Source organism: Chionomys nivalis, chromosome 11, assembly GCF_950005125.1.
Source record: "Chionomys nivalis chromosome 11, mChiNiv1.1, whole genome shotgun sequence".
NCBI lineage: Eukaryota > Metazoa > Chordata > Mammalia > Rodentia > Cricetidae > Chionomys > Chionomys nivalis.
In genome coordinates this window covers 22,655,727-22,668,282 of record NC_080096.1, presented here as the reverse complement: position 1 = coordinate 22,668,282, position 12,556 = coordinate 22,655,727, and the positions used below count along the sequence as shown (strand labels likewise).

At 45.6% G+C, this 12,556-nt stretch overlaps 1 protein-coding gene across 1 annotated transcript in view; it reads right to left on the bottom strand.

The window, feature by feature from the left end:
- The window catches only part of Kpna6 (karyopherin subunit alpha 6), a 36,293-nt gene extending 27,022 nt beyond the window's left edge, over nucleotides 1-9,271 (bottom strand). The window contains exon 1 of the mRNA XM_057784256.1: nucleotides 9,185-9,271. Within this exon, the coding sequence (XP_057640239.1) occupies nucleotides 9,185-9,188 (4 nt within the window). The 5' untranslated portion in view covers nucleotides 9,189-9,271. The remainder of the gene's footprint in view (nucleotides 1-9,184) is intronic.
- Between the last annotated feature and the right edge of the window lie 3,285 nt (nucleotides 9,272-12,556).

Sequence of the window (12,556 nt, the reverse complement as noted above, 5' to 3'; positions counted from 1 at the left end):
ACTGCTATCATCATCATCTCTTTCAAGGACTACCATAGTACCTAAAGAATCCCCACGTGACAGGCCACTGAGAGCACAGGTCTAGGTGCTTACAACCAAGCCTGATACCCCAAGTTGACTTGAGTTCAATCCCTAAAAACCTACACAATGGAATGGGGAACAAACTCTATTGTAAGCTGTCTTTCTGACCTCCACAGCTGTGCCACGGAGCACCCATACTCACACCCATAAGTAAATAAACATAGGAAGGTCTAGAATTTTATTACACATGGCCAGAAATGTTTACAGATTAGGAGGAAACGAGCCAGGCGGTCGTGGCGCACGCCTTTAATCCTAGTACTTGGGAGACAGAGACAGGCGGATCTGAGTTTGAGGCCAGCTTGGTCTACAAAGTGAGTTCTAGGACAGCCAGGGCTGTTACACAGAAAAACCCTGTCTGGAAAAACCAAAAAAAAAAATCAAACCAAAACGAAACAAAAAGGAGGAAATGAGTAGACTGCAGGATATACAGATAAATGTAAATGTCATAAAACTGGAAAAATCAATAGGAAGTCTTGCATGCTGATCTTCCGATTAGGATTTTTTTTTAAACATTTATTTATTATGAATACAATATTCTGTCTGCATGTATGCCTGAAAGCCAGAAGAAAGAGGGCATCAGACCTCATTACAGATGGTTGTGAGCCACCATGTGGTTGCTGGGAATTGAACTCCAGACCTTTGGAAGAGCAGGCAATGCTCTTAACCTCTGAGCCATCTCTCCAGCCCCGATTAGGATTTTTTTAAGATTTTATTTTTTATTATGTATAGTGTTCTGCCTGCATGTATGCCTGAGGGCGAGAAGAGGGCGCCAGATCTCCTTACAGATGGTTGTGAGCCACCATGTGGTTGCTGGGAAATGAACTCAGAACATCTGGAAGAGCAGCCAGTGCTCTTAATCACTGAGCCATGTCTCCAGCCCCCATCAGGATTTTAGAAGTGGATGAAGTCCCTGAGGAAAAGTACTGACAAGATCAGGTATGTGTTTTAGGAACAGTGACACAGCACTCTGACAAAAAAAGGGAAGGCAGAGAGGATACTGGCTTAAAGAGTTGCTCTGCTTTTTTTTTTTTTTTTTCTTTTCTCTGGCTTTTTGAGACAGGGTTTCTCTGTGTAACAGTCCTGGCTTTCCTGGTACTAGCTTTGTAGACCAGGCTGGCCTCACAGAGATCCAGGTTGGGATCAAAAGCATGTACCACCATCACCCAGCCTCTTGAGTGGTAGGATTACAGGCATATACCACTATATCTTGCTCACAAATTATTTCCTCAAATCCAATATTTCAGTGAATCTTCATCCACAACCTTAAAAATAGTACTATTGGCTAAACATGTTGGCGTATGCTTTTAATTCCAGTACTGGGCAGGCAGAGGCAGCTGGATCTATTTGAGTTTGAGGGAAGTCTAGTCTATGTAAAGACTTTGAGGCCAGCTAGGGTTACAAAGTGAAGCCCGATCTCAAAAAAGAAAAATTTTTTTTGAGGCAGGGCTTCTCTATGTAGCCTTGGCTACATAAACAGCCCTGGCTATAGACCAGGCTGGCCTAGAACTCAGAGATCCTCCTGCCTCTGCCTCTGAATGCTGGGATTAAAGGTGCGCACCACCACTCCAGGTGAGACTATGCCTTAAGAAAAATCTAAGCCGGGCGGTGGTGGCGCACGCCTTTAATCCCAGCACTCGGGAGGCAGAGGCAGGCGGATCTCTGTGAGTTCGAGACCAGCCTGGTCTACAAGAGCTAGTTCCAGGACAGGCTCCAAAACCACAGAGAAACCCTGTCTCGAAAAACCAAAAAAAAAAAAAAAAGAAAAAGAAAAATCTAGACAAAGCAGCTCAGGAGAGACTGATAGGACAGCATCATGCAGTGTCAACTGCACTACAGAAAAGCGAACTATTTAGTAGTACTTGACTAGAGCATTATCAGTTAAAAAGGTTCCATTATTCGCAGCCAAAAACAAGCCAGAAAATTTGTTTCTAATTGGTTAAAAGCACTAGCTGCACTTGGAAGGCCCCCAGGTTCCATCCTTAGCACCCACATAGTAGCTCACAACCACCTGTAACTTCAGTCCCAAAAAAATCCGATACCCTCTTCTGGTCTTTTTGAATACCAGAAACAAGTGACACACAGGCATAAACACATGCAAGCAAAACACCCATACAGGTAGCATTAAAAAAAAAAAAAAGCTATTCTGAGCTGGATGGTGGTGGCGGTTGCGGAGCACGCCTTTAATCCCAGCACTTCGGAGGCGGGTGCAGGCGGATCTCTGTGAGCTCAAGGCCAGCCTAGTCTACAAGAACTAGTTCCAGGACAAGCTCCAAAGCTACAGAGAAACCCTGTCGCAAAAAAACAAAAACACAACATTTAGCTATTTTGGCAGTTCAAAAACATTACGGAGAGAGCTTCTCTACATTTGTTTCCTATAGCTAATTCTGGGTATAATTCTAGGCTGTCCTTGAGGTTCTGACCTTCCTGCCCTCATACACTGCTGGGATTACAGGTATTTGCCAACATGTCTGGCTTATGACAGTCTAAGGATCAGCTCAGGTCTTTGTATACGAAGCTACATCCAAGAGTTAACTAACATCCATGGCTTAACACTCAAAGCTCGGACATGTTGCTGGCTCTACACTCCACTTTTTTTTTTTTTTTTTTTTTTTTTTTTTTTTTTGGTTTTTCGAGACAGGGTTTCTCTGTGGCTTTGGAGCCTGTCCTGGAACTAGCTCTGTAGACCAGGCTGGTCTCGAACTCACAGAGATCCACCTGCCTCTGCCTCCCGAGTGCTGGGATTCAAGGCGTGCGCCACCATCGCCCGGCTTCTACACTCCACTTTTAAAACTACTTCTTATTTACAAATTATGCCTCATAATCTCAGCCTTGCTAGTGGCATTTTCAGAGTCAGAAATGGGCTTTTTCCAAAACACTGCCCTTAACAACCCATATTCTAATAACAACTTTACTGTGTCTACTAATAGTCTATTAATAGTCATAGCAATGGGATATGTTCTGAGAACTGTATCCTCAACAGATTTCACCACTGTGAACATCACAGTCTACCTTACATGATCATATTAAGCTGATGTACTTTAATATACGCTTAGGTTATATGGTATAGCCTATTGCTAATAGGATACAAAGCATGTTACGGTAGTAAAGAAACAAAATGATTATTTGTACATATAAAAACAGAAACAGCAACTACGAGCAGGGATCCAGACAAGATGGAAGAGCCTGCAGATATTCAGGACACAGCCACAGTGGGTTCAATTCCCAAACTCAACCCCAGGCTGAAAGATCCTTGCCGTGATGATCAGGCTATAGAAGATGCGGGGGTAGTTCTGAAGAGACCCTGCTTGACGGTCATGGCCCCGCTGCATTCCTGACTCTGGTCAAGCCATAGTAGCTGGAAGACCAGACTTATGCATCAGAGGATGAATGGCCAGCCACTGAGGAAGCGCCTGTTCCTGCCACAGCTGTAGCCGGAGTCCTTAATTAAACTTCTTAGTACCTCAGTCAGTGGATACCAGAGGATCGGGACACACGGGAGGACTTCTAGGCATAGAGTTCAATTCTGAGCCCACAACTCCTGTCAATACGGCACAGTCCAGGCCCAGGCCCTTAATCTCAGCATTTTGGAGACTGATGATGCAGGCTAATCTGCATTAGTGTCAGAACACTCTGTCCATATACTCAGACTGTTTCTAAACAAAATACTGATTTAGTATTGTTGTGCTATAAAAAACAAAAACACACACAAAACCCAGAAAACAGTACAGCAAAAAATAACACAGCACACAGAAGGCCCACTGTATAAGACTCAGTAAGACTGGACACTGGCGCTAGAAGTTGCTTCAGGTGAGTCTGTAGTGAATGGTACATCAAAGTGCGAAAGCCTAGGATGCTGTGTTCACTTCTGCAGGTAACAAAATACTGTACCTAAACTTAAGACTTTTTCTTCTTATTAAAAATAAATCAGACAGGCATTGGCATTGTGGTATATACCTGAAGCACAAATAATAAAAACTCAGAGACAGAAATTGGGGTTCAACCTGATGTACAGAAAAGCAAAACAGCCAGTCACTGGCTCTTACCTCTACCTCAGTCCAAAATGGCGATCCTACCTTCAGGAATCTCTCTCAATGAGACTGAGTGTGAGAGCTATCTCTTCCCATTTTATACTTCCCATTTATACTGGGATTAAAGGCGTGCACCACTGAGATTAAAGGCATGCACTGCCCGGTGTCTATGGCAACTAGTGTGGCTACTGGGATTAAAGGTGTGTATTATCACTGCCTGGTCTGTAAAGCTGACCAGTGGGGATTGTTTTATTCTCTGATCTTCCGGCGATTTTTATTTATTAAAATACAAATGAAATGCCACTACACATGCCTTTAATCCCAGAAATCAGGAGGCAGAAGCAGGTGGATCTGAGTTCAAACCAACCTGGGATGTTATACAGAGAAAGTGTGTCTCAAAAAACCAAAACAAATAATTTTTTCCCTTCATTTTTACACTATAAACTTTAAAATTTTAAACAACTTTTCAACTAGTTTGCATTACCATCTTAAAATGCAAACAAAAAATATAGCTATAAAAATGGTTTCTTTATAACCTCTTTCTCTTTTTGAGACATGGTTTCACTGTCTAATCCAGGCCAGCCTTGAACTCATGGCAATCCTTGAGCCTCCAAGAACTGCGATTGTGGGAGAAAAAAAAAAAAAAAACATAGAATTTATTTATTTATTTATTTGTTTTCCAAGACAGGGTTTCTCTGCAGCTTTGGTTCCTGTCCTGGAACTAGCTCTTGTAGACCAGGCTGGCCTTGAACACACAGAGATCCGCCTGCCTCTGCCTCCCAAGTGCTGGGATTAAAGGTGTGCGTCACCACCACCTGGCAAAATTTATTTTTCATCTGTATGTGTGACCACAGATGTCTATAGATGTGGTCACAGGCCGTTGTGGAGTCTGGGAGTTAACTGAACCTAGATCCTGTGTAAGAATAAACACTGAGTCATCTCTCCAGCCCTAAAATGTTTTTGTTTTTTTCAGCCAAGTATGGTGGAGCATAGTGAAAGCTGAGGTAGGAAGACTGAGCTCCAGGCTACCTGGTGCTACAGAGTAAAGCCTTACCTCAAAGCAAAACAAACCAAAGACACACCGTTAATCTCACACTCAGGAGGCAGAAGCCAGCAGGATCTCTGTGAGTCTAGTACATTCTTGGCAACCATATACGATAAGCAATGTCCTTAGCTTTTTTTTTTTTTTTCTTTTTTTCGAGACAAGGTTTCTCTGTAGCTTTGGTGCCTGTCCTGGAACTCACTCTGTAGACCAGGCTGGTCTCGAACTCAAAGAGATCCACTTGCCTCTGCCTCCTGAGTGCTGGGATTAAAAGCGTGCCCACCACTGCCCGGCTATCCTTAGTTTTTTTGAGATAGTCTTGCTATATATAGTTTAGGTTGCCCCAAAGACACTCTTACATGTTAGGATATTACAGGCCAGTACTGCCATACCCAGCTGAAACTTTATTACATCTTTATCTGTTTATTTACCTATGCATTTTTTTGTTAGGTGTGTAGGCGTTTTGTCCAGGCTTCTGACTCCCTGGGTCTGGAGTTAGAGTTGTGAGCGGTGGATTTTACATTGTTTTAAGTTGCTATGTGGGTGCTGGCAATCAAACCCCAGTGCTCTTAAAGAGCAGCTTGTGCTCTTACCTGCTAAGTTGTAACTCTAGTCCCATTTTCATTTATTTATTCTGTGTTCACAAAGAGGGAAGTGTATGCACATGTGGTGGTAACAGACAGTTTGTGGGGCCCAAGGATTAACTCAAGACATCAGGCTTGGTTATCGCCTATGTTTTCTGAGGCATTTCACCACCCAGCTCAAACTTCTTTGAGACAGTCTTGTGTTACCCAGGCTCCTTCAATCGTTGGGCTCAAGCAACCCTTGCTTCACCCTTCTGAGTGGCTGGGACAAATGATGTAAGCCACCATGCTGGGCTAATGACTTCACACTTTTAAAGAAATCATTAAGATCGATCGACAAAAGTCTCTTCAGCTATATGTTCTCTAGATCAATGGAGATTTTTAGCTTCGTTATAATCTTACAGACTTAATCATAATTGCAATCTGCTTTCCACTGAAGTTCTGTGGTACATGGCTATTTAGGACAATTCTATGACTTTGCTTGGGTTCAATACCCAGACTACCCACAAAACAAGAACACAAAAACCAAACAACATTCCCTCCCACCCCCCCCACCACCAGAAAATAAAGGCACAGACATACAAGAGGTCCGGAGAACCTGAGAGATAAGTGAGTTAGTAGGCAAAGTACCTGGAAGGGTGCTGGTCACCTAGCCCACTCCACAGATGCAGTTTTCCTTGGTCTTTTCTGAAACTCTCATTCTTTGGTAAAAACCAGTTTAAAATACAAATTTGCAAATCTTTTTTTTTTTTCTTTTTTTAAATGCCAGGAAGTCAGCTTTAAATAAGAAAGGTTCAGTTGGGTGGTGGTGGCGCATGCCTTTAATTCCAGCACTTGGTAGGTAGAGGCAGGGGAATCTCTGGGACTTTGAGGCCAGCCTGGTCTACAGAGCTAGTTTCAGGACAGCTAGAACTGTTATCCAGAGAAATCTTGTCTCGGAAAAAGGTTCTTCCAGAAGTCCTCAGACTTCCCTTCAGATCTAAGCAGCTCAAATCAACCACTGCATAGGATAACAAAATGACGACTGGTTTAGAGGTCACATTTTCAAGACCCACTCCCCGGATGTTGGAAGAGAATGCCAAATTCCCAGTTAGCAGGACAGTGGGAATGGTGATTAGTTACTAGCACACACCGGACTTCAAGTGGAGGTCTTTGCTGTGTCTATAGCTTCACCAGCACAGGCCCTGGGAGAGTACGCACGCACACACGCTTAAGAGGCCCTAGAGCAGACTCCGGCTGTATTATAACCAGTACCCAATGGGCCTCGCTTATTAGCTTCACTACTTAACTAATCGTCTCAAAGCATCAATTCACTGTTGTAATTGGGATTACCCAAACTACCTAGGATTACACACTGTGATTAAATATATCCTTACTTTAGTCTGATCACTGAAGTTAAACTTAGAAGCCACCTCCTGATTCTATGTACTAAAAACTCTTTCTGGGACTGTGGTCAGGTCTTCTTGCACTGAAGAACTTTCACCTCACATCTAACATAGAAAATACTAACTTAACACCTTTTTTTTTTCCTTTTTTTCTTCTATGAAGCCCAGGCTGGCTCTGAACTCAAGAGATCCTCCTGCCTCAGCCTCCCAAGTGCTGGGAATTAAAGGTGCGTGTCACCACCGCCTGACACCACCTTAAATCTTGTGCAGTAAAGCGTGGAAGACTCGCGCTCCTGGCTGCTGCTCACTAGCTTCATCATCTTCTTTGCTGTTGTTTTTCAATCTGTAAAACTGAACCTCACAGCGGGGCGGTGGTGGCGCACGCCTTTAATCCCAGCACTTGGGAGGCAGAGGCAGGTGGATCTCTGTGAGTTCGAGACCAGCCTGGTCTACAAGAGCTAGTTCCAGGACAGGCTCCAAAACCACAGAGAAACCCTGTCTCGAAAAACAAAACAAAAAAGAAAAAAAAAAAAACTGAACCTCGCAGATCACCCCTGTCCTTCCAGGGCTCCAGGTGGGCTCCTAAATCCTTCTTAGACTCTCCAGAGGGCTCTGGAGGGAAGGACGGCTATTACTGAAGGTAGGGAAGAGTGCATTGCTATCTACGAAGCGGGCGAGGCTCCAGATACACTCTTTTTCTAGAGACGAGAAAGCGCAGAACACACAGGCCTTTTGCAGACTGCTAGATACCTTCCCTATGCGATTGGGTTTGTGCATTAAGTCACTGGATGAGATGTGGGAAGTGGGAGGCCAGATCTGATTCGAAAATCACAGGCAGGGAAAATAATGTATGTTTCCCTAGGATCAGAGAGCATACGAAGTTTCAGAAATGCATTTAGGTGCCACTCTTAAAATTGGCGCGGGTCAGTCATTCACCCTTCGCCTTTTCAGTTTCATTCAGACTGAAGATTTCCACCTGGACCCATAACAAAACACCTTCACAACTTTATGTAGGGTTAAAACCGTCCCTTCCTTCCTCCAGCCCACCACTAGGGGGCCAGGCCACAAAAAAAGCAGCATTTAAAGCCTAGAGCTCAGGACTGAGCACCCAGTTTTAATCACTGTGTGACCTTGGATAAGTTACTTTACCACTCTAAGCCTCAGTTTCCCCAATCCGTAAAACAGGAACAACAGCAGCAACTATCCCACTAGACTGAAATTAGGTTAAACACGACACGTTAAGCGCAGACAACAGTGCCTGAACATACAGATTAGCAAATTTAGGCAGATTTTACTGACAGCAATAAATTATCATGCTGGTTTTGTTTCTGAATTCAAAGACTTCACCATCGACTCTTTTGGGCAACGGCCTTCGTATCCAGAGTCTTCTTTTACAAAAGATCAACAGGTCTCTCTTTCCTCCTAACCAGAGTTGGCCCAGAAACCTCAAGTCTCTGGCTTGTCTATGCCAAGAAATCTTGGCTTTGGGCTTTCTAAACACTACGAAGCCTGACACCGAGTCTAGCCGAACCAGCCCATTTCTGCGCCGACTGGGACATTTTCCTGGCCTTCAAAGACCCAAACTGTGTTGGACCCGGCCTACCCTTGGTTACCGGTCCGGAGCTGGCCTGCCCTGCGTCTCCTCTCCAGAGGACTCTCCCCTCTACGTAGGCCAGGTAAGACTTCACCTCGCTCCGAAGCGCCTCGGCCAAACGCCCGTGGTGGCGTCCAGGCCCGCCGCTCTGAGCCCGCTCTCAGCTCCACAGCAAGCGCGGGGCGAGCGGGCCGGGCCTTGCCTACCGCCGGGAGGCACGAGCTCCGGCCCGAGGCCACCACGTGGGGACACCGGGGGCGCCAGGCATCCGGAACCCGTCCCGGGGGCTGCTCCCCGTGCGGCCCTACGCCGGCCCGAAACTGGCCTGAGGGGCACTCCCGACCTGATTTCTCCTCCCATATCCATCCGGACGCTCCCGACATTTGCTTCAGACTGGACACAGGCCCTCGCCAGACCCCGCTCCCCAAGACCTCAGCCCGAGCACCCGTCTGCCGAGCTGCCTCACTCACCCATCGCGGCTCCGCTCGCTCAGACTTGGCGGCGGCCGCAGCTGTAGCTTCAGCGGCAGCTTCGGCAGACAATATGGCGGACCTGCGGGACGGCGGCCTGATGGGGACAAACATTTTACTCCGTACTAAAACGCGTTCTTAACCATCACGCCCCTTCCCTCCTGGAGATTGGCGGCTGTTTAAAGCTAACCGCAGCCACTAAAGGCGTCAACTGGGGACAGAACAGACAAGGCTAGAGGAAGACTAGAAGGGATAGATTCTGAATAATGTGTCAAGCTCTCAGCTGTTGATTTTTATTTCTTCTTTATGGGGAGGCTTCCTTTCCCAGAAAGATATTCCTTCTTTTTATAAATAAGCCCATATAGAACTGAATAAAGAATCATCTAGAAAGGGGAAGTGATTTGTTCAAAGCTATGGACATAAGGAAAATAAGTCAAGATTAGACTGGAGTTTGTTTCTCGTTTTTGTTCATTGGAGACAGGGTCTCTCTCTACCTCTCTGGTTCGCCTGTAACTCTCAAAGTAGACCATGCAGACATCGAACTCAGAGATTCACCTACCTGTGCCTTCCTAGAGCTGGAATGAAAGGCTCCAGGCCTTTTTTTGTTTGTTGAGACAGGGTTTCGAGTATCCCAGAGTATCCTCTGGTGAGAAGAGTAAGAAGGGGGCTGGAGAGATGGCTCAGTGGTTAAGAGCACTGCCTGCTCTTCCAAAGGTCATGAGTTCAATTCCCAGCAACCACATGGTGGCTCACAACCATCTGTGATGAGGTCTGCTGCCCTCTTCTGGTCTGCAAACACACACAGACAGAATATTGTATAATAAATAAATAAATAAATATTTAAAAAAAAAAAAAAAAAAGAGTAAGAAGGTAAGGGTGACTTTGAACTCAAGGCCCCCCGTCCACCTCCCCAGCGCTGAGGTTACAGGTGTGTGCTATCACACCAAGAGGAGTTTAAAAGATTCTCCAGTGAGTGAGTGTGTGTGTGTCTGTCTGTCTGTGTGTGTGTGTCAGAGCCCACAAACCTCATTAAGGGTAGAGGTTGGTTCTGTATTGCTTCAACACCAGGGCCACCAGTGTCTGGCTTAAGGCTACTGAATAAAGAAACAAAAAAAAAAATTAATAGGCTAGTAAACTCCCTTTCCTAGTAATGAGGAAATTAAAGCTTTTGCCTTTTGAATCAAGGAATGTTGGGCTGATACCTAAGCTCAACACACAGAGCTGGGGTTATGTGCAATCTTTAATCTCCATCTTTTGGAAGGAAATGAAGGCTCTTGTATCTGGTCCTTGGGGCCTATCACAACAAACTGCCAAGTCTACCCACATGCCTGGCCAATTAAGGATAAAAACTCAAAAGGTCAAAGTTCTATGCCTCAACTTGAGGAAAAGGAAAACTTGTCTACCTTCAAGCACAACTTGCCACGCAAATTTGCCTCATTTCACAGATCTTCAGGCCTAGTTCTCCTCACCCATCTGCTGACCCGTCTGACATTAAGGACCAGAGAGAGGGCTCTGCAGGGAAAAGTGCCGATGGCCTAAGCCTGACGACTGGAGCTGCACCCCTGGGCTTTCTGGGGCACACAGGTTTCCAACTTCTGAAACTCGCTCACTAGCTCCACACACTTTCTGTAACAAAAACACCTGCTCGTGCGCATGCACACACCAATACAAACAAAAACATTAGTGTTTGGGTTAGAACCATAGCTCAGTGGTAGAGTACCTGCCTAGCAAGCACAAGGCCCTGGGTTCAGTCCTGAGTTCTGGAAGAAAAAAATTATACATATATATATATATATATATGAAAAAGATCAGCACACACATACACAAACAAAATAAAACAAAACAGAAGAAAGGTAACTGAATACATTAGTGTCACTCTTTTGCCTAGCAATTTCCCAGTGTCTGATTTTAGGAATGTCCAAACATCTGGTGAACAAGCTGATTCTTGGACTCCTAGCTTTTCTGTGTAGGCAGATGCAGCTCCCGCCACAGGAACACAGCACCGTCCCTTGTCTTGTTTGACCATACAGTAAAGCTTCTGAGATTCAATTCCATGATCACCGTTGCCTGTCTTCCTGGTCAGGGTATCTGTTCTCCGCTCTGGCAGCAGTATTCTGCTTTTCTATAGCTTTGCCCACTTATCGGGTCCCAAGGTATATTCCCGTCTTCCCATCATCTAAGGGAGGAAAGAGATCTTCCCCGTCTTTGTTGTCCCGATGTCCGGCACAGTGCCTGCTAAACTGTCAAATCTCTGCCCTGTCCACCAGGGCTCATCTGTATACCCTGTGGCCAAAAGTAGAAGGGCTAAGGTGTAGGCATCCCTGCAAGCCTTCTCCTCGGAATGTTCTAAACTATGTCTAGTGACCAGGTGACCTTTCCCACAGCTGTTTCTAGGACACAGCCTGTTCACAGTAACATCTCTCCTCTCATCCAGCCTCTGACCTTCCCGGAGACCTCTCATTTCCTTCACTTCCATGTGGCAGGAACCACACTCTGCTTGTCCTCTCCCAACACTGGAGTGTCTCAAACCCCCTAGCCTTTCCTCTCACTGGGGTGTTTTCCTCCTCATGCCCACTAGTGGCCAGTGTAACCCCAACTGCCACCTCAGAGAGCACAAAAGCCTCCCCACTGGGCTACTCTTTTCTGGTTTTTCAAGACAGGGTCTCACTATAGCTCTGGTTATCCTGGAACTGGCTCTGCAGACCAGGCTGACCTCAAACTCAGATATCCACCTGCCGCTGCCTCCCGAGTGCCGGGATTAAAGACATGCGCTACTACACCTGGCTTAAACCAAGATTTAAAATTACATTGATTGGGTGGAGAGTTGATTCAGCAGTTCAGAACCTTGCTGCTCTTGCGAGCACCAGGGTTTGAGTACTGGCAAACATTTGGTGGCTCCCAAACCATCTGTAATCCCAATCTCAGGGGGTTCAATGTCGTCTGCTAACTTCCAGTGGCACTAGGCATACATGTGCGGAGCACTCATATACATAAAAAAATAAATCTGGAAATAAGTAAAAATTACATTTATTTGATGTGTGTGTGTAGGGGCTAGAGGACAACTCACAGGAGCCAGTTCTCTCCTTCCGTCACACTGAGTCCAGGGACTGCACTCTGGTTGTCGCGGTTTACCAGCATTCCCTCCCCACCTCCCCACCGGGAAGCAGTGTCCTGCTTGGCACTAGGCACGGGGCAGGGTTGCAGTGACTGCGTGCTGGGAGAATCAAGATATATCCCACAAGGACAACAGGGGCACACCTTTCGGAGGGTATTTTTTTTTTTTTTTAAGATTTATTTATTACGTATACAACATTCTGCCTCCCTGTATGCCCACACGCCAGGGGAGGGCGCCAGATCTCATTACAGATGGTT